The 26347-nt window shown below is 34.7% G+C and overlaps 1 protein-coding gene across 13 annotated transcripts in view; it reads left to right on the top strand.

The window, feature by feature from the left end:
* The window catches only part of BIRC6 (baculoviral IAP repeat containing 6), a 209152-nt gene that overhangs the window by 61943 nt on the left and 120862 nt on the right, over positions 1-26347 (top strand). For 5 of the 13 annotated variants that reach the window (XR_011255747.1, XM_069583607.1, XM_069583604.1 and 2 more), the window contains exons 13-27: positions 1389-1549; positions 2553-2684; positions 3175-3306; positions 5457-5635; positions 6736-6869; positions 7265-7426; positions 7517-7648; positions 8315-8412; positions 10080-10227; positions 11228-11361; positions 15786-15932; positions 21685-21872; positions 22654-22977; positions 23209-23308; positions 26061-26275. Coding sequence is in view for 12 of the 13 variants with exons in the window: in XM_069583607.1 (XP_069439708.1) it covers positions 1389-1549; positions 2553-2684; positions 3175-3306; positions 5457-5635; positions 6736-6869; positions 7265-7426; positions 7517-7648; positions 8315-8412; positions 10080-10227; positions 11228-11361; positions 15786-15932; positions 21685-21872; positions 22654-22977; positions 23209-23308; positions 26061-26275 (2386 nt within the window). In the remaining variant the exon portion in view is untranslated. The remainder of the gene's footprint in view (positions 1-1388; positions 1550-2552; positions 2685-3174; positions 3307-5456; positions 5636-6735; positions 6870-7264; positions 7427-7516; positions 7649-8314; positions 8413-10079; positions 10228-11227; positions 11362-15785; positions 15933-21684; positions 21873-22653; positions 22978-23208; positions 23309-26060; positions 26276-26347) is intronic. The other 8 variants (XM_069583608.1, XM_069583609.1, XM_069583606.1 and 5 more) reach the window with 4 other exon arrangements.

Below are 26347 nucleotides of genomic sequence, written 5' to 3'. Positions count from 1 at the left end.
TACAGCAGAGTGAATCAGTTATAAATATACCCACTCTTTTTTAAGATTCTTTTCCCATATAGGACATTACAGAGTATTGAGTAGAGTTCCCTGTGGTATATAGTTACATAGTAGTGTGTGCATGTTAATCCCAATCTCCCAGTTGTACAGGTACTGTGGAAGGTACTAGTAAAATGGCTCTTAGGAAATTTACATTCTAGTGGTGATAGACAGGCTGTTAAGACAGCTATCTACTATGTCATATAGTAATAAAAGCTTTGAAACACATTAAAACAGAATGGCAATAGAGTTGTTGGGTGTGCATCTCTGTGTGAGAGGAAAATGTGTGTGATATTTTTATATAAGGGGTCTCAGAAAGGCTTCCATGAGGACATTAATTTGGAGACAATAGAAAGTACAGAGATCCTGAGGAGTATATGTTATGAATTTTAGGAGGAGCATGGAGGCTACTGGTTAAGTGCAGTGAACATGGAGGAGAGTGATAGGAAGTAAGATCAAAGGAAATAGTTTGTAGCTAGATCATGAATGTCTTTACAGGCTACAGTGAGACTTTTACATTGAGTGAGATGGGAAGGTGTTAGTTTTGAATATAGGAGTGATGTGATATAATTTATGTATTAAAAGGATATACCAAGACTGCTGTGTTGATAGTATATGAGTGGTTGTGGTGTGTGTGTTAGAGGGAAGAGGCAGGAGCAAGAATTCTAACTTGAACGCTGTTGTGGTAATTCAGATAATCATGGTGGTGGTGATGGTGAATTGGACCATGATGATAATTGATAGAAGCAGTGAGAATAGTGGTCAGATACAGCTTGGAGGTAGAAGGAATCGTATATGCTGATGTACTGAGCGTCTGGTGTGAGTGAGAATTGTTAAGGATGACTAAGGTTTTGGACTGAGCTCATTAAAAAATGGAATTTCTTTTTACAGCTTTTAGAGTTGTTTACCAAGTAGTTTTGGGTTATTTATGTTAAGTTTGAGATACCTAGTAGGCATTTGGATTTGAATCTGAAATTTAGTGGAGGAATTTTACTTTTCAGCACATATATAGAATTTAAAATCAGAGGATGGACATGTATAAGAAATACAAAATGTTCTTACTTTAAAATTCAAATTTCTGTGACCCCACTCTTAGAATCAGGGTGGGCGCATAAGTCTGCACATAATTCTGATGCACAGTAGTTCACACTTAGAGGAATAAGGGCTTTTTGGAGTAGTGTACAGTGCCCAAGGCAGGTATGGTTCTCAGTAGAACTGCTTGTCTTCTCCCCTAATCCCATTGAGAAGCATTCGGTTTTGTTGGCACATCAGAGAAAGGTAATATAAGTAATAAGATGGTTACAGCTAAAGAAAGATTTCACTCTATCATTTTCTCCCTTATTTGACAGCAACAGCTGGGATGAACATGTATTTGAATTGGTTTTGCCTAAAGCTTGTATGGTTGGACATGTGGACTTCAAATTTGTTTTGAACTCAAACATCACCAATATTCCACAGATACAAGTGACATTGCTGAAAAACAAAGCTCCAGGCTTAGGGAAAGTCAATGGTAAGAATGGATCAAAATTTGAAGATTTTGGTTTCTTAAAAAGACTAATTTGCAATTTGGCTGTCTAGTTTTGACATCCCTTCTTGCTCCCACACCCCTGTGCTCTTTTCCTTCTCTGCTTTTTGTGGTTCTATTTAGAGAAGTTTATCCAGAGAACACTGAAGAACTTTTCAGTAACTCTGTTGTTCAGAATTGCATAAACTTGAGTAATTTAATTATGATTTTAGGCAGTTAGTTCCTTTGTGAGTTAGTTTCACTTATAGCATTACTGGACTTATTCATTTCTCTTTGTGAGAAGACTTGTTTGTAAAAAGAACTTTGTTATGGAATGCATATATTCTTTTAAGGTTATTAGTAAAATTCAGAACGTAATGCCAGAAATATATTCATCTTTATTTATCTTTCTTACTAGCTCAGAATTTGATATATTGAGTTATTAAAGTAGATTATACATACTTGACATATTTGGAACTAGACGTTATTTCTCAGTGTTTTCATCTTAATAGGTTAATTTAAAAGGCTAGAGATAATTTCAGAGTAAAAGGCTATTTCACACCAGGGATAAAAACATTGAAACCTGAATAATTTCCTATTTTATAAATATGTATGTATGTGTTTGTGTATATATATGTGTTTGTGTGTATATATGTGTGTGTTTGTGTGTATGTGTGTGTGTGTATAATTTTGAATCATGACAGATTCAGATTTAATTGGTGTAGGACTTAGGTACTGATATTTTTAAAACTCTGCAGGTGGTGTACTATATAGCCTAGGGTAAGAATTCTTGGTTTAGTGGCTAGCAGATTATTTCTTCAGGTGAATATTTTACCACCTTTAAAAGAGAGAAGAGAGTATAAAACACTTGAATCTAATTTTCTTCCTCCTCTAGAAACCATTTTAAAAATCACTGTAGTTCCCAATTTAATGGAGAATTTTAGAATTTTAGGCACATAGATCATTGATGTTAAGCAACATTAAGTTTACTAATATTTTTATCCTCTAGAAACAGCAGTAGATAGGCAGATCACCTTTCCTTTGTCTCCAGCTCTTAACATTGAAGTGGAACAAAATGGGAAACCGTCCCTGGTTGATTTGAATGAAGAAATGCAGCACATGGATGTAGAGGAATCACAGTGTGAGTTAAATTACAGAGCTGTTGTCCATGACAGTAATAGGAGTAGTGATCCAAATGCACCCTACTGGGCAAAGATCTCTTTATGGCTTGCAAAAACATGGTTTTAAGAACACAATTAAAAATAACCTATAATTCTGCTTTGGCAATATGCCTTAATTTTCAGCGCATCTTAGTGAACACAGCTGTGCTAATACTTGCATTCTTGTTTTTTAATATCTTGAGATTTGAAATCATGTCATGATTTTATAATTTTTTTTGTTGTTGTTGAAAATCAAGGTGAATGTAGATAATATGGGAATGAAAAACAGCATAATATATCAGATAATGATTGTAGTTCCTTAGCATGATAGCAAATTTTATTTGAACACATTCTAAGTATGGAATTTTGTGTGGTGCTGTTATATGTAAATGGGATGGATATTTGCTTATTAAATACTACATTTTAAATAACACACTAATTTAAAAGAAAAATGTGTATTTTTCTTTTTAGGTCTTAGATTATGTCCGTTTTTAGAAGATCATAAAGAAGACATTCTCTGTGGGCCAGTATGGCTTGCTAGTGGCCTTGATCTGTCGGGGCATGCTGGGATGTTGACGTTAACAAGTCCCAAACTGGTTAAAGGTGAAGTAACATGTTTTACAAAAGCAGAATAAATAGCCCCACAGTTGTAAAAGTAGATTTTTTAAAAAATAACCTGATTTCAGAAAAATAAGATACCTTTTTGGGGGGACTTTTCTTGAATGATTCCATCAGTTTCATGGTAGCTGAGGTAATTTCCTATCATAAGTGACTATTGTTATGTGAAACTCTAAGGTCTACGTTCTGTGTCTTGAGGGTCTCAGTGCTTTTTGAAAAAGCACAAAGAATATGAATGTAGTATGATTTAGCATGTTATACAGAATTCTTCCAAATAACCGAACATTATGTTCTGGCATGTTTGCCTTTTCCATCAATTTAGTCCTGTGTTTTCAAGGTGTTTGTTGTATATTGTTATAATATCTTCTCTTAAGGGTTTTTTATAGAGGAGTTTTGAAAGTATTAGATACAATGATGTGTCTAAAACATAAGTTACAATGTATATTTTATATCTTATGTGTATAAGATATTAGATATCCCAGTAGTAAGACATTTATGTCACCTTTATATCTCACGGGTGAATTAAAAAATCCAAGTGAGACACCTCGATCATTAAAGTAAACTTGGAGGTGAGAAGGCTGTGGAGATCCTTCTATAAACCAAGAAAATATCAGACCACCTAAATAACAACTGTTTTAATTTGTATGCATTCCCTTTATAATGTTTGTCCCCATTCACACACTTCCCTTTAGTTACAGGCGCAGTATGTACACAAGCTTGATTGTACTCCCTTGACAACATCTTTTTCATTCATTAAGTTTATGAGACCCTGTGATTTGTTAGGTTACATACTAGGTTATAGTGGAGAGCAAAACTGTGTAATAACTGTATAATAACATCTCTCATATTGCTGGAAGTGTAAGTTAGTTGTGTTAAATGAGAATGTGAAACTTAAAATCTTATATGAAAATTAAAATGTTGGCTTTGACAAAATTGTGTATGTGTGTGTGAGTTGCTCAGTCACATCCGACTCTTTGTGACCCCATGGACTGTAGCCCACCAGGCTCCTCTGTCCATGAGATTGACAAAATTGGGGATAGATTATATAATGTGTGTTTCAAAAGTCTCAATAATGGAAAGGTGTTAGTTTTCCTAGAATTTAGTAGAAGTGACTATTCTTCTCTTCAAATTCCTTGAACTTTGAACTGGAGAAAAAGATTGCTAAATTTTTGTGTATGTGTAAAAGGATGATGTGGGCCAAAGACATGTAGAAAAAGAAAACTGAAAAGGAGGGTCTTAAGACATTTTAGAACCTAGACTAGTGCAGCAGTAAGAAGAATACAACACTGCAGTGCCAAACAGTAGTCAGGCAGGTCAGCGGCAAACAACAGAAGTAGCTTTTGTAATCACAGAAGGATTTCATACCTGCTTAGGCAGCAGCTTATGGGTTGCTCATGGGTATGTTTGAGGGTATTTTTGCAACTAATTTTACATATATATTGTATGGTATGATTTCAACTTAGTTAAAATACATAAGACATAAACCAGTGATAATAACTAATACTTATTGAGTGCTTCCTTTTGCCATGCAGTTATAAGTGTTTTAATTACCTTTGAGGTAGGTACTATTATTATTTTTACTCACTTTTGAAGAAACTGGACCATGGAGAGTTTAATTTGTCACATGGCTAATAAAATGGCAGAGCCGTTATCTGACCCAGATAGTAGCTCCAAAGCCTGTGCTTTTTAAAGTGTGTAATACTATAATGCTATGTATGTATGCATGCACATGTGTATGTGTGTGCGTACATGCATAAAAGGACTGGCTGGTTGCACATAACGATAGATCATTATTTTGGGCGGTGCTTCAGTGACAGACAGTGTTTTCTGTTTTTTCTATAGTTCACAAAATTTCTGTGGTTGAAATGAATAACTTCTTTGGGATAAAACATGCCAAGTGTCAAAACTTTCTATATTATGCTGTTCATATAACTGCTGTGCTTTTTGTTCGTTTGCTGCCAATATATATGAAGGTTATTTAGCCATATTATATGCAAGCAGTATAATTTGAAAATCCTGGCCAAGTGTATTTTTCTTTCTGTGGAGTTAATTATTTAGCTTGCTCTATGAACACAAAAAGCAGTTTTGCATTTTGGTGATTGAATAATTTATCCCGTTCTGCACCACTCCTGTAGGTATGGCAGGAGGAAAATATCGTTCATTTTTGATCCATGTCAAGGCAGTGAATGAAAGAGGAACAGATGAGATCTGTAATGGTGGTATACGTCCTGTAGTGAGACTTCCATCCCTAAAACACCAGAGTAACAAGGGATATTCACTTGCTTCACTCTTGGCAAAAGTTGCAGCAGGCAAGGTATTAAACATTATCATTTTAAACTGTAACATGCTGGTTTTATTTATTTACTTATTTCTTAATTGAAGGATAATCGCTTTCCAGAATTTGTAAACTGTTACATGCTGTTTTAAACGTTATAGTTGAGATTTGATACACTCTTGGAAGTAGCATGGCCCGTAATTGATTTTTTTTAATAGATAACTTGGTTTGTTTATAGTTTTTCTCTGCAGCAAGTTAAAAACGTATAATGAAGGAGAAAACATTTACATTAACTTTAAGCTGTCTTTCTTTTATAAAGTATATTCATTGGGGAGTAATTGCTAGCAGGCACTTGCCTTAATAATCATAATTATATATTATAATTAATATAATAATTATTTTTGACCATAATGCTTATTTCCTTGTGGGTAAGAATTCGTTTCTGTGCCGTTTACTGGTAACACACCACTTTTTTTTTTTTTGTAAACACTTGGGAGGCTGCAGAAAGAGAAGTAAGTTGAGAATTGATTTCAGAGGTATATCATAAAATTCATGTTCATTTTCTACAACTAGCTGTATATCATGCAGTTTCTTCGTACTTGTTTGATCTTGGACTTTCTTGAGCACTAGAGATTTTGCTTCCCTATCATCATTATCCATAAGCAACAATAGAAATATCAGTAACACCAGCCATCTTATATTTGTATAGGTCTTCCAATTTTTCAAGAACTTCTGTGTACTTTATCTGATTTAAGCCCCAAAATAACTCTGAGGTAGGCAGAGCAGGTGCTATTACCTCCATTTTTTCATATTTTAAGTGAGGGAATGTTAGAGACTGGGGAGCTGGCTTAGCTCATAGACCAGTAGCTGGGACTGAGACTCAAGACTTTGGCTTGATAATATTCACTGGGCTATTGCCTTTAAGCAGTGACTATGTCTCTTCCACTATAATTTTATAACAATTTTATAACAGTGGAGTAAATTAGTCATTTACTGAATATGAGGGTAAAAGCTATCATTTTAGTTTGAGATTTATGTTTTGGTAGTCATAGTTGTTATATTCTTGTATTTATAAACTTTAATGGTAAATAACTTTTTGTTTCATTTGTTCATTCAATTACTTACTTTTGTATGTTCAGGAAAAATCCTCTAATGTTAAAAATGAAAATGCAAGTGGCACCCGTAAATCTGAAAACCTCCGGGGTTGTGACTTACTTCAAGAAGTCTCAGTTACCATCCGAAGATTTAAGAAAACTTCAGTTTCTAAGGAAAGGTAACCTCATTTTCTTCTACTGTTCTTAAGTAATAGAAGTACAAAGGAAGACTTTCCAGTAAATATATCAATATCCACAAAATTTTAAAATTCTAACTTTTACTTAAAAATTTTTATTTGCTTTTCATTTCTCTTAAGCGCTTATGTCATTGATGGTATGTATTTTTACTTTATTGGTTCATCCTTGGTGTTCATATAGTGCTAGGTAATTTTCAAAAGTTCTTATTCTTTTAATTGTAATATTCATGATTCCAGATGAAATATTTGATGTCCAACCAGGTTGAAATAGCTTTATTTTTCTCTTTTGATTATTAATGTATTTATGTATATGTGTGTGTATGTGTATATGCATATACATATATATATATATATTTTTTTTTTTTTTTTTTTTGTAGAGTGCAGCGATGTGCCATGTTGCAGTTTTCAGAATTTCATGAGAAGCTTCTCAACACTTTGTGTAGAAAAGCAGATGATGGCCAAATCACAGAACATGCCCAGAGTCTTGTGTTAGATATTCTTTGTTGGTTAGCTGGAGTACATTCGAATGGACCTGGAAGGTTAATAAGATTTTATTTACCACAGATTGCCCTTTGGATGTTATGATTGGAAGTTCAGCATGAGCCTAAACGCCTGCTATTGTTTTGCAGCTCAAAGGAAGGAAATGAAAGCCTGCTTTCAAAAACACGAAAATGTCTTTCAGACATTGTACGTGTTTGCTTCTTTGAGGCAGGACGAAGCATAGCCCACAAGTGTGCTCGATTTCTAGCCTTGTGCATCAGGTTGGTGATTTTTAAGTCAAAAATATACTTTGTAGGTGCTCCTGTAGTTTGGCAGGTGATACCTTGTGTCTAGGGTCATTTGGTTCTTGTTAAATATATGTATAACGTAAGTGGATTTTTGAGGATTATTGAGATCCTAGGAAAAAAAATTGGGGTTTTTTAGGCGAAATGTCACATTAAATCTAGTAATAAAAGAATTCAGCTGGGCTTCTCTGCTTATTAGAAGGTTTGGGGGAGTTTGGTAAGGGGAGCTCTTCCCTCACTTTCACTCCCACTATCCCTGATTGTCTTTGGATTCTTCACAGAGGCCTTTATTACCAGTTATGTCAGTTTACCCAGACTTACTTGTAGCATTGTGCAGGTCATTTTCTCTAAACCCTGAAACTATCTATCTAGGAAATGTTTGAAATTAATAGTCTGTGTTGACTGTACCTGCTTTTTAGCTCTTTTGGGTTTTAAAAAAAAGAGTGGTTTATCGCATAAGAAAACAGTTATAAAGACTCTTAGTACAGTCAGTCCCTACTATCTTTCTGCACATTTATAGGGCTTTGAGGCAGGTTTTTTTCAGTCTGTATGAACACATTTAAAGATTGAATAATACAACATGTTTAGAATTAATTACCTTGAGTAATGTATTTAAACTTTTTCTTTTAAAATTTTTTTCAGTAATGGCAAGTGCGACCCATGTCAACCTGGATTTGGATCTGTTCTGTTGAAGGCCTTACTTGATAATATGTCATTTTTACCCGCAGCAGCAACTGGTGGTATGTGAAACTTGTTCAGTCATAAATAACTCTAACTTTAGGAATTACCTCACAGTATGTTTGAGATTGTTTAGTAACTCTTGTTTTTTCTCAATTAGTCTTATTTTTCTCTGTAGCTTGTCTGTTTTTTAAGGGGTTTTAAATAGTGATTGGATAGGCAGATACTCTTTTTGATAATATTTTTAGGAAAAAGTTAGTGGGAGATTTAAGTAAATAATCAGGTCATCTCAATTCATACATTTTGTGGAGTTCCTTAAAATAATTGAGTTGTTTGGTTGTTTAGTGATGGTAGATCAGATGTTACAAACTAAAATATCAGTAAGTACCAGAGAGATGTCATAAATTAGTTAAATGGTCCATACACATATTGTGTATGAATGGTAGGGTCTGTGGCATATTGGAATTTTCTGAAAGGGACCAGTGAGTTTTTTTTTTTTTACAGCACCTAAAAACTGTGGAAATGCCATTCAAGAATGAATGTAGTTATCAGGTAGGAATTTACTATGAAGGGCTACTGCTTTGCCCTTTACCTAGTGTTATTTATTTATTTATTTATTTATTTGGAAGACATTTCTCACAGTCTTTTATTTCATAAATAACCAATCCATTCAAAAAGTTATCTCATATTCCACAAGAATTTGACCTTTGTGGTGTACCAGAAAAAAACCTTGCTCAAAGTTAGTTGATAAATTGTTGCTGCTGCTGCACCGTTGGGTCCCCATGGTCACTTTGCGACCCCACGGACTGTGGCCTGCCAGGCTCCTCTGTCCATGGAATTTTCCAGGCAAGAATACTGGGGTGGGTTGCCATTTCCTACTCCAGGGGATCTTCCCAGCTGAGAAACTGAACCCGCGTCTCTTGTGTCTCCTGCATTGGCAGGTAAATACTTTACCACTGTGCCACCTGGGAAGCCCAATAAATGGTTATTTTATCAGTATCTTAATTAAGACAAAGAATCCCTTTATATTTACTTTGAATATATATTAGTCAATATATATAAACTATATATATATATATATATAAACTATAAACTCCTTTGTTACATAGAGTAGAATGTTTTGGATTTGGTTACTCACTGTGATAGTTTCTGGTGTTTAGAACAATTTCTTGAAGATAGTGTTAGAGGTTGGGTGCTTAAATTATGGGGTATACTTAGTATTCAGATATCTCAAGCTTTATAAAAGAGTTAAAATACATCGTCGTGAACACCTTTTAAGATCACCTTTGGTCTATATCTAACTGGCAATATAGAATGACTACACTTCATTCACTTGCTAAAGTATGTTATTTGTAGCTCATTGCCATCTATTGTTTTTGAAATTTTTAATACAGAGAAAGAGTATTTTAGGAAAGATTGTTTGAAGGATCTGACATCTTCACTTTTCTGGCTATTCTAAAATGTCCCTTAGAATCATCTCATTTTATTGAAAACCTAAATGACTAGGTTGACTTTGTACACTTCTCAAAAAATATAATGTGATTCTTTGTCACCATCCTCTTAGAGTCTTCCAGGGAGTTAGTCCTTCTTTGTAATCTGCCCTTACAGATTTTCTTTCCAGAAAATCGTACTAGGAAAAGAGGACATACTCATAAATGTGAAATTTGAAGTTTTCTTTGTGAAGGAGAAATGAGGGAAAGAAGCCTTGATTTGCTGTTGTTATTTTCAGGTTCTGTCTATTGGTATTTTGTCTTACTGAATTATGTCAAAGACGACGATTTGGCTGGGTGCAGCACTGCCTGCGCATCTCTGCTTACTGCTGTGTCCAGGCAGTTACAGGACAGGTTAACACCAATGGAGGCTTTGCTTCAGACAAGGTATTTCAGCTTATGAAATGACTAATGATGGGCCTTTCTGGATATGGTACTACCTTTGCACAGAATTGTTATGATATATATTTGCTTAAGATTTTTTTTCCCTCTATTTTCTCTGAGAATAATTCCCTTTAACAACTTTGGAAGTCCTGGAGATGATAGTTGGAGGGCTAATTATATTAAAATTATTTATAAGAGGTGTTTCTTGCTAGTGGGAAAAAACACTTAAGGTACTTTGATTCTTCGTTGTTAAAACTTTGTAAGGTGAAATTGTGTTAGTCACGTATTGCCCTTAACTAGTATTCTTTATGTGCCATTTGATTTTCTAAACCTTAAACATAATGAAATAAATATCTAAAGGTTAGATTTGAGTTATTTTGAAGTAGCCTGTTCTATTATTTAAAGCAGTCACTTTTATAATCATCTTTATTGATTAGCAATCTTGATTTTGATGAAATGTTACTGAAAACCTTTATATCTTCTGCTGAGTCAATGTCATTCAGGCAAGAGAAGGTTGCTTGAAAGCCTCTTTTTTTGATTCAGTCTACTGATGAAGGTTCAGTCTTGGTTCATTAGTTACCAGCTTAATTGAAATCACATTTATTGAGTCTCTGAACTATATCTTTTGGAGCATAGGTTTGCAGGGAACACAGTTCAAGTTCGGTGAATTTGAGTTAAATGTGATTAGTGTCTCCTTCTGCCCTGTGTAAAAACTGCTTTTGAAGTGAAGTCTTTCAGTTGTGTCCGATTCTTTCGGACCCCAAGGACTCTAGCCTACCAGGCTCCTCCGTCCATGGAATTTTCCGGGCAGGAATACTGGAGTGGCTTGCCATTTCCTTCTCCAGGAGATCTTCCTGACCCAGGGACTGAACCCAGGTCTCCCGCATTGTAGGCAGACGCTTTACCGTCTGAGCCACCAGGGACATCCCAAAGCTGCGTAGATAGATGCTTTGCTAATTAGGTGACTGACAGGAGAATCGCTAGGCTTTGCTTTGCCTTTCAGGTACGGACTGTACAGCTCACCGTTCGATCCAGTCCTCTTTGATCTGGAGATGAGTGGCTCTTCCTGTAAAAATGTGCACAACAGCAGCGTTGGTGTCCAGTCTGATGAAATTGATTTATCAGATGTCCTTTCAGGTAGTAGAATGTTTGATTAAAGGAATTTCTAAATTTTTTATCTTGGATTTAAGATACCATCGATTTGTAATACATTGTAATTATTCCATTCTGTCTTTGGGAACTAAAAGTTTCTGGAACTTGTGTGTCTGTGAATCATTAAACTATCTGCTTTGTTTCTCAACTCCCCCATCAAAAAATATTGATGTTCTTTTTCACAGGGTTGCAAATTTGAGTTTGTTTGTTTGTTTTCTTTGTGTTTCATTACGTTAGTATGACTTTAATGTTAATAGACCAAAATTTGTTTATTTGTTGTAGTCTTTCCAATTTTATTTGGTGTGCCTTTGCTGTCTGTAAAATCAAAGAATGTATTATTTTATATTAAAGAAAATAAATTAATATATGCTTTTTTAGTAAGCAAAGATGCAGAAAGAAAAAATAATTTTCTGCATCTTCTATCATACTCTCCTGAGGTAAACTTGGTACACAGTGTTACGTGTGTTCTTGGATGCACTTCTAAAGAATATGCCTTTAGGACTGAATGTGTAACACTATTTGTATAATCTCTTCAGATGCTAGAATTTGGTGTTTTTCTGTTTTTGTTAGAACAATGATCACTTTATTTTTTGTTTTCTTCCATCTTATTGAACTTATTACAAGTGTTACTAGTAAACCAAAATGTTAAAAAATTTAGTTGTAAACATGATAATTACCATGTTAAATATAAGTAAGTTTGGGGGGTTAGTCTCAGTTTTGTTTAAATTTAGTTATAAATTGTGAAAAAAGCAAAGGAGAAAAATAAAATACAGAAATAAAATGCAAAATATCTCAACTTTAACCTCTCCATTCTCTTAGGTTACCGTTGTTAACAGAATGTTTAGCTATTTTGACTTGTTTGCTACATGTGTTTATGAGCATTTTTAATGAAAGAGATTATATTATACATCTGGTCTTCTTGCTTTTTAATAAATTATTCTGTTTGATGACTTAGGCTCTGATTACCTCATGCCAGTGTGTGTCTAAGTGACATGTCAAATTATGAGTAGACCTCAGAGGAAGGGTTAGAGCTAGACCTGTAGGTGCCTGCTGTACACTTTAGGATAGAATGAAATTTGTTACAGAGAAACTGTAACAAACCCCCCCTGGGGTTGGCTAAATACACAAGAACAGCCATATTCATTTTAGAATGACTATTCATCTCCACATGAATGTCTCATTTTTTTATTCCTCTCCATCAGACCTTCTGCAGCATTTCCTTTTTCAGTTAACGGCATCTGTGGCACAAAACAGAAATGTGAACTGTATCTTCTCTTTCTCATCCTCTGTATCGGGGCTGTCATCTGATCCTATCTATTTTTCCACCAACCTGTATTTACAGTTTGCCCATTCTCTTACCTCTCATAATCACAAGGTTATTGTCCAGGTCACAGTCGTCTGGAACCTGGACCAAAAATTGCTTTACAACTGGTTATTCTGCATCTGTTCTTGGCTCACTTCTGTTCATACTTTACAGTGCAATGATTGCAGTCATTTTTTAATGTAAACCTGATCTGATTATTCTGTCTTCTTAAGATATTTTTCATGTCTTTCCAAGATTGTACCATCCAAAGTCTGTAATGTAGCATGAAAGTGAAAGTGAAGTCGCTCAGTTGTGTCCGACTCTTTGCGACCTCATGGACTGTAGCCTACCAGGCTCCTCCATGGGATTTTCCAGGCAAGAGTACTGGAGTGGGTTGCCATTGCCTTTTCCAAGGGATCTTCCCAACACAAGGATTGAACCAGGGTCTCCTGCATTGCGGGTAGACACTTTACCCTCTGAACCACCGGGGAAGCCCCATGTATGTAATGGAGCGTAGATGATCTAGTATGATCTGACTTTTTCCCTTCCCCTGTTAGTTTTCTTTTTGTGGTCCTGTGATTCTCAAAGTGTTGTCCATAGGCTCTCTCAGGGTCCCTGAATCCTTTCAGGGAGTCTGCGGGTCTACTGTTTTCCTATCTGCCCTTTTCACTGCATAGACTTCTGTACTGATTGTGTGAAAGCATGATGATCTTCCCCATACACTTAAGAGTCAGAAGCATGATGGTTTTACTTAGAAATATCTTTGATGAAATAGTTAAAATCACTAATTTTATTCAGTTTTGAACCCAGGAGTACAAATCTTTTAAATATTCTGTTTTGAAATGGGAAGTGTGCATGAAACACTTCTGCTGCATACTGAAGAACCATGATTGTTTCAAGAAAGTGAACTTGTGTAGTTGTTATAGCTATAAACTTTTGTTGCTTATTTCATGGAATGCCATTTTTTTTTTGTAAGAATGAGAAACAAAATGTGTTCATTCAGATTTGATTATTTGGCAGGTATTTTCTCAAAAATGAATTTAAAAAGCGTATCAGTATCCATCTAATTGATAGTTATTTGTTGCCAATGTTAGAAGTAGAACTTTTAAGCAAAGATTAGAATTTTGGAAAACTTTTGTCCTCCACAAAGAGCTTGACAGCTTCTCAATTCATAATGACTTTTCTGATGGGCTATGATATTAGTTAGTGTCATTTTCTGATACTGTATAAGGAGGTGTATTAACTTTTGGAAGATCTGTATATAGTATTGAACCAGTATTTTCCAAGGGGTTGATGCATCATCATCATACTTGGACAGAAGACTTCTTAAAAGAATAAGATAGGCCAACTAATCTTGCTGTAGCAGAGTTTGAGAAGGTCTTTTTCAAAATTTCAGATACTATATAGCAATTAATTCTAAACTGGCACTTTTCAAATTTTTGAATATTTAATACTTTATTAAAACATTCCTTTCTTTTCTAACTATGTATATTCTCTGTCAGAGTTTTTTTTTTTTTTCATATATTTCTGCCAAGGCATCATACTGTCGTAGATTGGATCCAGATAGGGAAATCCAACTTCCTTTGATAAGCCACATATTAAAGAGATTTGCAGAAATGTAAGACTTTGCCACCCTTCTCATTTATTTTTGTTTTAGAAGACAGTGATTTTTTTCATCAAAAATGAAAGATTTTATCTCTAATCAGATTAATTTATTACTGTTATGTGAATTAATGTTTAATATAGTCTCTTCTTAAAATCTCTACTTTTGTAAATCTCTCTATATAAACAACCAGTATAAAGGAAAGCTCAGTTTTTGAGTTCTTATAATTACTTTAATGATGTGTAGAGAGATTTTAGGATTGAGAAATGTTCCAGCAGGCACATTTTTCTTTCAGTCCCTCTAATGTGCCGTGGTCCTTTCTACTGAAGAGATTTTACTCCTGTCATTTCTTCTGCCTGGGTTCCTCTGCCTCATTGGAGTAGATGCGTAAAAATCTTTTATTCTTCACATGAATCTCTTCACCTCATCATGGAAGTATTTTATTGCCCATTCACTTAGATTGATTTCCCCTTGACTTATTTGTCCTGTGAACTTCTCCTGAGTAAAGTGTAGCACTTTTTTTTTTTTAAGGTTCAATTGCATATTTATTTGTTTCATATCTGGTAACCTTGAATAGAATATGCATTTCATGACAACTGGGGCCTGTCATTTTTGTCTTGTATCTCCCATGTCTTCTATTGAATAAGTGCTCAGTAAATTATTTTTACTGCTTTTTAACACATGTATCAGATCCTTGGCTGAGCGCAAATGGACGTTGGAGAATGAGGTTTTGACAGTTTAGTCTTGCGTTTAATTTATTCCTCCAGGTTTTTTTCTGTGTCTCCATTCTTTCCATCTTCTCTTTCTGTTTTACTTTGTCTGATAAAGAATTCTGTTTGAAAGTACTACTCTGATTTTAGAAAATTTGACAAGTACTAAATGACACTTCCCTCTCCCTCCACTGGTACCGTGTACACTCTTAGTTCTTTTGTGTTCTTCCATCCAGTCTTCTGTCGTTTTATGGTTTGCATAGATGTGACCATTTGATTTTTTTTCTTACTGCTACATGTGCTAACTTAATTTTTATGATTATAAAGCAACATATCTCATTCTAGAATGAGATATCTTGCTAATATCTTGAGTATTTTTTAGTTTTAATTTAGTGTCATTTATACACTTGATATCAGAATATATTTTGATTTTTTTTGCATGCTTGAATCTAAGTAGCTCTCTTATTTTTTCCTCATTTAAAATATTTATTTTTCTTTTGTTTTCTGTTCCTCGTTTAAAATCTAAATCACTTGTTCTAGTTTCCTGTTAATGTGTATGCTTCTGGGTAATGGTTGCTTCTGTACAACTCTGCTTCTGTAGTACGGAGACTAGTAGTATCTCCTGTTTGTGAGTTTTCTTAATACCATGCCCATTGTTGAAGCCCTGTGTAAGGTCTGTGCATTTATACATCTTTGTAGTTAAAATTGAAGTAGTGGCTATAATTCTCACTATGACTGTTGCCTTGTTAAGATTAATTCACCCTTTATCAAACTTGTCTCTGCTTTGTATTAGGAAATGGGAAGGTTAGTAGTGGCACTGCTGCTGAAGGTAGTTTCACATCTCTCACTGGACTTCTAGAAGTTGAACCTCTGCACTTTTCTTGTGTGTCAACTAGTGATGGAACAAGAATAGAAAGGGATGATGCAAGTACGTTTACTGGTATGTACCTTCTTTTATTATATACATTTTTTAATTACATATTTTATGTTGCAATAAAGTGATATATAAGTGTTTACATATCTGTTTATATTATCTGTAAAACTCCTTTACTGTTGTGTGAAGTAGAAACTTATTGGTTGGAGGGAGATTCTGAGGAAAAATCATAAGTAGTTTCATATCTTTTCTAACTCTATTCGTGGCTTTCCCCCCCTACCTTCTAGAACCCTATGTTAAATCTTTTTGCTCTTATGTATGTGGAATTTTAGAAACATTTCAATTTGGAAAATATCAAACATGATGAAAGTAAAGGGAAGAGTACCATAAACTTTTTATTTTCATTATCCATCTGCAGAAGTCATCAACTGTCCGCCAGTCTTGTGTGTAGTTTTCACATCATGGTGTTATTTCTCGCATTTAGAGTTAAAAGTATATTTGTTAGTATCTTTGAGAAGTTTGAGATGAGTGAAGAGGGAAAACTATTTTTTCAGCTAGTTTAAAACAACTTTGGATACATGAACCTGTTATTTGTGTGTTTGAATCTATGGTGGTGATGATGCTTTAAATGAATGATTGATGACAACTTGCTTACTTTGTACAGCTTTTTTCCTTTTTTTTTTTTCTTTAAGTTGTAAGATCTGTGTTTATTCACACAGTTCTGTCTGGGCACAAATAATTGAAGTTTTTATAATTAAAAATTTTGGAATATGTTTTTATATTTGTATTATAGTCACAGATGTGTTTTTGAATATTGTCTTGAATGGCTTCTACTGTTTGTGTTTGTGTTTTTTTGTAACTGAGTGCCTTTGTTTCTTCAGAAAGTAAAAATAGTTGCTTGAGAAGTCATGAAAGTCATGGAAAAATTTAATCTTGCACTTGAGTCCAGAATGGCAGCATGTTTTAAAGGGGGCTGAACAGTTGTTTGAGTGTCTTTTTATTCAGAATCATATTTCTTGCAGTTGTGGAAGTAACCACTAAGTGAAATTCATGACTTACCTAGCTGAGAGTTTTAATTTTAAAATAAAATTTTATATTTCTTTTACGTGGAGATGCCAGAAGGGTCAATATCTATTTATGTTTGTTTTCTTGGACTATTACAGTCATTTTATAGAAACTTACACCTTTAGTGTGGTATGGAAACATGCCATAACAAGAAAATAAACTTCCAGAAAACTATTTAGTTTTGTTTTACGTATTGATTTATTGATTGATTGGGTGCGGAATCTTAGTTCCCCGACCAGGAATCAAACCCATGCCCTCTACAGTGTAAGCACAGAATCTTAACCATAGCACAACCAGGGAGTCTGAGATCTCTTTAGTTTTTTAAATCAAGGCTTTTTTTCTTTGGAACTGTCATGAAATTAATTTTTTAAGAAAATTAATATATTTGGATAAGAAATATTTTTAGAAGGTGTGAAGTTTAACACAAAAGAGGTGATTTGAAAAAAGTATTCCTTCACATTCCTACCCATTTTTTCTGCAAAACAAATAATAGGACTAGTTTCTTGTCATTCCAAAAATAGTCTATGCTTTTATAAGAATTTGTATTGCACTCAGATCAAAACTGTTGCCAGCAGAGGGATTTTATTAAATTTTAAGACAAAGTCCTGTGTTGTGATCGTATGAGTGTAGTCTCTCAATTTCTGTCTCCTTTTATTTTGAAACATGTTAATTGTGAAATACAATACTCATACAGAAAAGTGCAGTAAACAATTGTATAGGGAAGGAATTTATCACAACACAAACCGCCCATATGACTACTAGGTCAAGAAACAACATTTCCAGTACTCTGTAAACAGATTTCTTTATGCCCACTTCAATTTATTTTTCCCTTACTCTATGAAGAAGGTAAACATTGTCCTAACTTTTTTAGAGTAATCATTTCTAGCTTTTTATTTGTTTCTTTGTATAACCTCTTAGCTCAGCTTCCTTTGTGGCTCAGACAGTAAAGAATCTGCCCTGCAGTGCTGGAGACCTGGGTTCGATCCTTGAGTCGGGAAGATCCCCTAGAGAAGGGAATGGCAACCCACTCCAGTATTCTTGTCTGAGAAATTCCATGTTCTGAAGAGCCTGGTTGGTTGCACAGTCGGATGCAACTGAGCAACTAACTTTCACTTTCATGACTTCTTAGCTACATGTTCCTAAACACTGGTTGAGTAAGGTCTGTGTGGTATAGAATTGCATTTATGTAGTTTTTGGTCAGCTGTTGAAGTTCCATGTTATGATTGTTAAATTCACCCATAATGTTTAATCTGTGTTTGGTGAAGTGTACTCTGTATATCTACTTGGATATACAGTTTGCTAATTGTGTTCTTCAAATTCTCTCTTTATTGATTATTTTATGTTTCTTTTTTTTTTTTTTGAGTTAATAAGATCAGCATGTTAAATTCTTGTCATTATACTTGTGGATTTGTCTGTTTTGGTTTCAGCAGTTTTTCTTTTATGTATTTTTAAGCTACCATACAAATTTAGAATGGTTGTATCTTTCTTATGAATTGAATCTTTTATTGTTAGGTATTCTCTCTCTCTAGCATTGATTTTTCTAAAATTACTTCTTTTGATATTTCTCTATCAGTCATCAGCTCCTTACTTTAGATACGTCTTTTATAAGCAGAATGTACTTGCCTTTTTTGTCCCGTTTCTTTCAATTGGAGTATTTAGCTTATTTACACTTAATATAATTACTAATATATTTGTATTCAAATCTACCATGTATTTTATATATTCTGTTAGATTTCTCATCTTGCCTATTAGATGTTTCTTTTTTTCCCTTTGTTTCCATTTTATTGGTGACTATTTTTATTGAGCTATTTTTCTTCTTTTTATTATTTTTAGCAGTTATTCCAGAGAGCATAATATACATGTATCCTTGACATCCAGAAATCCAGTTACTTTTTTTCCCATATGGTGCAAATATATTGAACATTATTTAATCACTTTTCTGAGTTATATGGCAATATGACTTCATACCTTAATTTTATATTATTTTAATTCTTGTGGTTATTGTTATAATTTTTGTGTTCAGTATTCATTTGGATTTATCTCACAATTCCATTTTCATTTCTCTTTATTTTTTCTTTGCTTTTGTAGTAGCAGAATGACATTTTTCTTGGATTGTTTGTCTTTTATGTGTTTCTCGTGATTTAGCTCATTTTCCTTTGAATATTATTTGGGCATTAGATTTTAAAGTCAGTAGAAGGCTAAAGTATACATGGTTAATACTGAAAGTCATTTACATTATCCCAAAAGTAAAGGCCAACATAAATGCTTCAGTAAGTCTAATAATTTTCCCTCTAGAGTTGGAATGAACTTCTTTTGCTTTGGTGGAACAGTTAGTGGAGCAAGTAGATTTTATTTTGGGGCACACAGCTTATATGATTGCTCTTTTTTGACCAAACTCATATAGTTGAATTTGTGCATCGTATATGAGGTATCGGATGGCTTCAGTGTAGTAACCTTTTTTTTTTAATAGAGGAAATTTTTTTTTTGTGGGAGGCTATGCACAGTTTTGTTGTTATTTCTATCTTGTGATTATAACTTAGTTTAAAAAAATAGTTTATTTGAATTCTGGCATAGCATATTCATTGTTAAATGTCAAGATACGCTGTTAGATTACCTCTCCCGTCCTACTTTTCAAATATTTATGAGCAAATTACTTCCCTCAGTTTCACTTATTTATATTTATTGGGATATTGTTGATTTAAAATATTATGTCAATTTTTTCTGTGTGCCTCCCTCAGTTTTAGATACATTACCTGTGAAATAGGGTAACAGTATTACCTACTCGTGGGCCATCGCAAAGTTTAAATGAGTTAAGTTCCTGACTTAGCATTGGGCCTGACGTTATGTTTGATTTCACATGGCCTTTGTTTCTAATCCTAGTTCTCCCACTAAGGTTAGCTCTACAGGGTAACTTCTACATTTCCTATTATCGTAGCAGTTTTCTTTCCTCCATATAAGTGAGTCTTTCTCATTTTGACTTATTTCACTTAATGTAATAATTTCCAAGTTTATCCATGTTGCTGCAAATGGCACTGTTTCATTCTTTTTCATGGCCATATAGTATTCCATTATATATGTATAGCACATCTTTATCCATTTATGTTTGATGGGCACTTAGATTGCTTCCTTAATTTGGCTATTATAAATTGTGCAGCAGTGAACATTGGGGTACATGTATGTTTTTTTGAGTCAAACTTTCTCTGGTTATATTCCCAGGAGTGGGATTGCTGAATCATATGGAAATTCTATTTTTAGTTTTTTAAGGAACCTACATATTGTTTTCCTTAGTGGGTGTATCAACTTACATTCCCACCAACAGCATAGGTGGGTTTCCTTTTCTCCACCCTCTCTCCAGCATTTATTACTTGTAGACTTTTTAATTTGGCCATTCTGACCAGTGTGAGGCAATACCTTGTTGTAGTTTTGTTTTACACTTCTCTTAATAATTAGTGGTGTTGAGCATCTTTTCATGTGTCTGTTGGCCCTGTGTATGTCTTCTTTTATTGAGGTGTCTGCCCATCTTTCAGTTGGGCTGTTTGTTTTTTCATTGTTGGGTTGTATGAACTCTTTGTATATTTTGTATATTAAGCCCTTGTTGGTCGCATTTTCCCAAATATTTTTTCCCAGCCTATACATTGTCTTTTTGTTTTGTTTATAGTATTCTTTGCTCTGCCTGTAAGTTTGATTAGGTCCCATTTGTTGATTTTTGCTTTTATTTCTATTGCTTGGGAGACTGACCTAAGAAAACATTGGTGTGACTTACGTCTATTTACCTGTAGAATGTTTTGCCTGTTTTCTCTTATGGGAGTTTTGTGGTGTTATGTCTTATATTGAATTCTTTAAGCCATTTTGAGTTTATTTTTGTGTATGATGTGAGGGTGTGTTCTAACTTCATTGATTTACATGTGACTGTCCAGCTTTCCCAGTACCACTTGCTGAAGAGACTGTCTTTTCTCCATTGCATGTATGTTCTTGCCTCTTTTGTTGAAGATTGTGTGAGTTTATGAAATTTTTATCTCAACTTTTCTCAAAATGTTTTACACAGACATTGGTAAATATTTAATGGGAAAAAAGTTCTTTATACTACATATTTGAATAACATTCAAAAGGGGAGTAAAAATAGTTTAAACTTGTGTAATTTTATAGATCTTTAAAAATGGTAGTATTCATGGATAAAGCAGTGTGTGCCAGACTTATTTGTGCATAGGACATGTTTCTCTTTCTGTTTGTGTTCTGAGGAAACACTGCTTTACATATTGTATGTGGGCCAGATTCTCTTTTTAGGCTATGCTGTAAAATGAAGAAATCTGTGTCATCAATCTTGTTAAATGATGTTCTTATAATTGAAAGGTTTTTGGGATTTTTTTTAGCTTCTTAGGGGAGGGAGAAGAAGGTGTTGTTTCTATAGGAAATCTTAGTAAAGCAAAAATCAGTTTATTTCTCATGCTCAAACTGTGTAAGATTATTGTTTTGTATTTTCATTTTAGCTATATTAAATGAAATGTCTTCAGGCTAAAAGTATTTTTAAACTTAAAAGTATACTAATTTTTTTTGATTAAGAAGTCATTCTTGGATCCCTTATACTTGAATTCTATTATTATCAATATAGTTTTACCATTAAGATTTCCTCTCAAGATTTTTATTTTTTAAATGAAAATTAAGTGTTGTTTAGTGTCAAAGTAGTGTGCTTTTGGTCATGTTTCTCTGTGAGCCTTTTCTTTATCCTGTTTTTCCCCCTTTGTCTTAATGCCAGTGAGTTCCTTCGGGGTTACTCCTGCAGTAGGTGGACTATCATCTGGGACAGTTGGGGAAGCTTCGACAGCCCTGAGTTCAGCAGCCCAGGTAGCTTTGCAGTCTCTCTCTCATGCAATGGCTTCAGCCGAGCAACAGCTACAGGTGCTGCAAGAGAAACAGCAGCAGCTTTTGAAGCTTCAGCAACAGGTTGGAGACTATTTGGCTCTTTGTTCATGCTGTCTCTAAACTTCAAAAGCTGAAAAAGTACTGTAAAAATGACTGTTATTTTCATAAAGGAAATTAGGTTGACCGATCTGAGATAACCATTTTCTGCAAAAATTGAGGTAACATCTTTGTGATATACTTAAATTTTTTAAAATTATATAAACGCATTTTATATTACATATCTTGAGGAATATAATTGATATTTTCTTTGTAATCTTAAAAATCCATTCTTTATTCTGTTTATAAATATTCTTGGTCAAACATAAGTGTTAACAGTTACTATTTTTATGGATTGTAAAACCTAAAACAACATTTAAAGACAGTAAATAAATGTGAATTAAAATTTAGTAATAATAGATGTTTTGGAGATTTTGTTGTGGACCATACAATTCCTAGTTGTTGTGGACTATACAATTCCTAGTGACAGATTGTGTCAGGTTAGGCAACGTGAGAATCCACTTCCTGTTAATTTTTTGTTTTGAGAAGAATTTTGTTTCCTTATTTACGTTTAATTGTTCTTCTTTTCCACCTTTGCTTTGAGAAAGTCCTACTGCCCAAATACTCAGGAAATTTAATATTAGATTTTTAAGGAAATATATTCCATTCATATTGAGTCAGTTTTTTTTTTTTTTACTTAATTTCATATTTATTGCACTAGGATCCAGTTAATCATGTTTATTTTCCTAATATATGCCATATAGTGTTCCCCACAGATTAGGTAGGCAGGGTTAGTCTATATTTGTTGCTTTTACTTCTTTTACAGAAAGCAAAGCTGGAAGCCAAGTTACATCAGACAACAGCTGCAGCAGCTGCAGCAGCATCCGCAGCATCCGCAGCAGGTCCTGTTCACAGCTCTGTGCCTTCCAACCCAGTGGCAGCCCCTGGATTCTTCATTCATCCATCTGATGTTATTCCACCCACTCCAAAAACAACACCTCTTTTTATGACTCCACCACTCACCCCACCCAATGAAGCAGTTTCCGTTGTGATTAATGCCGAACTTGCACAGCTTTTCCCAGGCTCAGTTATTGATCCCCCAACAGTCAATCTTGCTGCACATAACAAAAATTCCAACAAGTCCAGAATGGTAAATTACTATATTTTAAATAGGTGTTCGCTTAGACATTTAAAAATATTTTTATTTTATGCTAACTTTAGAAGCCAATTCAGTTAACTTGTTAATGTCAAATTAGATTACTTTATAAAGTATTGCAGAATATACATCAGGAAATGAGACTTACTAACTTCATTTTATGGTTATTAGTTTTTATAGAGCAAGAGTGATATCAATATAGAGTTATACTTTTTTCTTTTCTAGAATCCTCTTGGTTCTGGTCTAGCCCTTGCAATTTCTCATGCTTCACATTTTCTTCAACCTCCGCCTCACCAGTCCATTATTATAGAGCGAATGCATTCAGGTAATCTTTGATTTTCTTAAAATATATATATATTTTGCTTTGTCTGTTGGTTCTTGGAAAAGAGTATTTTGTAGTTTGATTTTCCTGTACAAATAAATCACATCTGCTCTTGGGAAAGTGCTTTTTACCGAGAGTAAGCATTACATTAAGACTCAAGCTCTATACTGATGAAGTTGAATGGAAGTGTGCTGCTGAGTAGTTTCATTCATTCTGTCCAAACAGTGGGTTTGATCTGTATAAGAATCTCACCTCTTGGGCTATGGTTGGCATAAATATCTGCCTCCATTGTAGCTGCTCAGTTCAGTTCAGTTCAGTTGCTCAGTCGTGTCCGACTCTTTGTGACCCCATGAATTGCAGCACGCCAGGCCTCCCTGTCCATCACCATCTCCCGGAGTTCACTCAGACTCACGTCCATCGAGTCAGTGATGCCATCCAGCCATCTCATTCTCTGTCGTCCCCTTCTCCTCCTGCCCCCAATCCCTCCCAGCATGAGTCTTTTCCAATGAGTCAACTCTTCGCATGAGGTGGCCAAAGTACTGGAGTTTCAGCTTTAGCATCATTCCCTCCAACGAAATCCCAGGGCTGATCTCCCTTAGAGTGGACTGGTTGGATCTCCTTGCAGTTCAAGGGACTCTCAAGAGTCTTCAACACCACAGTTCAAAAGCATCAATTCTTTGGTGCTCAGCTTTCTTCATAGTCCAACTCTCACATCCATACATGACCACTGGAGAAAAACCAATTACACTAAAAATTATGCTTAAAGAGGTATTTCTAAGGCAGCATTAGTCTCATGGTTCTAACTTGGAACCATTTTTTTGAAAATAGCTGACAGAGTTACTGCTAATGATAGTAACTGAGTAGGATTAACATTTCATGGTCTCTGGAGAACTAAGATTTTACTTAGGCCTCTACCATGCTTATATTGCTAGAGACCTATGATCAGGATAGGTGCTTTCCATTAGAGCATGTTTACTAATACACCGTAGGAAATGTTTCCCTTATTATCCTACCAGCTGTTATGTCTGGGCTTGAGCAGCAGCAGAACTTAACAAAATCCTTGTTGTGTGTGTGTGTGTGTTTAAACTAATTTATTTATTATAACTGGAGGCTAATTAGGCTAATTGCAGGATTGTGGTGGTTTTTGCCATACATTGACTTGAATGAGCCATGGATAAGTAATGTGAAGATAGTGAGTACTGTATTAGTTTTCACTATATGAAGAGTTGAACCATATTTGCTTTATTGCAGTGGGTTGTTTTTTTTAAAAATGTTAATGGTGTTTTCTGCCCAACTAACCATTCATTGGTAGCAACATTAGTGTTTGTGGCATTTAGAGTGAAATTTATCATCCAGTCTTATGCATCTAGTCTTACGAAGTGTTAGCAGTTGTTTACGCTATGATTTGGTTTTTTATCTATGGGGTTGAGGATGGCATGTTAGCCTCCTAAAGGGGAGAATTGTTTTTCATTCAGTAGTCTTACCTATTTAGGAAAAATTACTGATAACTCCCTGGTTTTCCGTAAAACGTCTCTGTGGAGATATCACTAGTCCTATTAGTTAAATTTAGTTGGGTTCCTTCACCATATAGTGTAACAAGTAAGATTGCTATCTGGCCCCCAAGCCAATAAAGAAGAAAAATAATTAGGATTTTTATGAATGATTCTGCCTACTGTTTCAGTAATTGACTTTATTCCTGAAATGTGTGTGAGATGCAAATCTGCTCTTCTCTCAGATCATTGTTGCTTTTTGTTAATGTGAGCTCACACAGAGAAGACATGCTCCCTCTTCAGTGTGGCCCTTAATAGTAAGCCTTCTGCTTCATCTGGTACTGAGCTGAAGAGACAGTGATGTGTCAATATGGGAGGGAAGCACTGTTTGAGAGAAGCTTTATCTGTCTCCATTGGAGGGCCTCAGTAAGAGATTTTTTAGTGTGGTAGTAATGACTACATGCAGAGAAGGCAGTGGCACCCGACTCCTCCCCCAACTCCAGTACTCTTGCCTGGAAAATCCCATGGGCAGCGGAGCCTGGTAGGCTGCAGTCCATGGGGTCGCTAAGAGTCGGACACGACTGAGCGACTTCACTTTCACTTTTCACTTTCATGCATTGGAGAAGGAAATGGCAGCCCACTCCAGTGTTCTTGCCTGGAGAATCCCAGGGATGGGGGAGCCTGGTAGGCTGCTGTCTATGGGGTCGCACAGAGTCGGACATGACTGAGGCAACTTAGCAGCAGCAGCAATGACTACATGTGATTTAAGCCTTATACTTTTCCTTTATATCTTAACCACAGTGTAAGATGCAGCTCCAAAAGATGTTAAACAGGACTTAAGAAAACCAAAATCAAATAATAAAATTAGGCATCATTAATACGTTTAGTTGTGAAATTAGAAGAAAAAAAAGACCAAATGACTGAAAGAAGAACAGATAGGTAGTTTATTGAGTTCATCTATATTCTGTTTTTGCTGATTTACCTTTTTTGGTTTTAAAGTTTTAAAATAAGCTTACTTGTACAGTTGATTACCTTCACAGTAACTTATTTTTATATATATATATATTAACTTAAATCTTGGAGTTTAAACTAATACAGATGGAAGTTTTAGACAATTTTTGAATGAGAATTTTTAACTTCTTAATTGTCTGTAGTTTAGTAAGTTGACTTTATATTTTAAGATAATTGTTCCAAATTGTTTCTGAGTGTATCTTGTGGTTAACTGTTGCGGTCTTTTATGTCAGCTGTTGCTCTCTCTCTCATAGGGGCAAGGAGATTTGTGACCTTAGATTTTGGCAGACCAATACTATTGACAGACGTATTGATTCCCACTTGTGGAGACTTGGCCTCCTTGTCAATTGACATTTGGACATTAGGAGAAGAGGTCGATGGGAGGCGATTGGTAGTGGCAACTGATATTAGCACCCATTCACTAATTCTGCATGATTTGATACCACCTCCAGTGTGCAGATTCATGAAGGTAAAGAACTTCAAGATGATGAATTGGTACAGTCTCTCTGTTTCTGATAAGTTATGAAAAATATTCAGACAT

This window comes from Ovis canadensis, chromosome 3 (genome assembly GCF_042477335.2).
Source record: "Ovis canadensis isolate MfBH-ARS-UI-01 breed Bighorn chromosome 3, ARS-UI_OviCan_v2, whole genome shotgun sequence".
In the NCBI taxonomy this organism is placed as follows: Eukaryota; Metazoa; Chordata; class Mammalia; order Artiodactyla; family Bovidae; genus Ovis; species Ovis canadensis.
The sequence above is the reverse complement of the archived record's forward strand: the minus strand, read 5'-3'. Positions and strand labels throughout refer to the sequence as shown.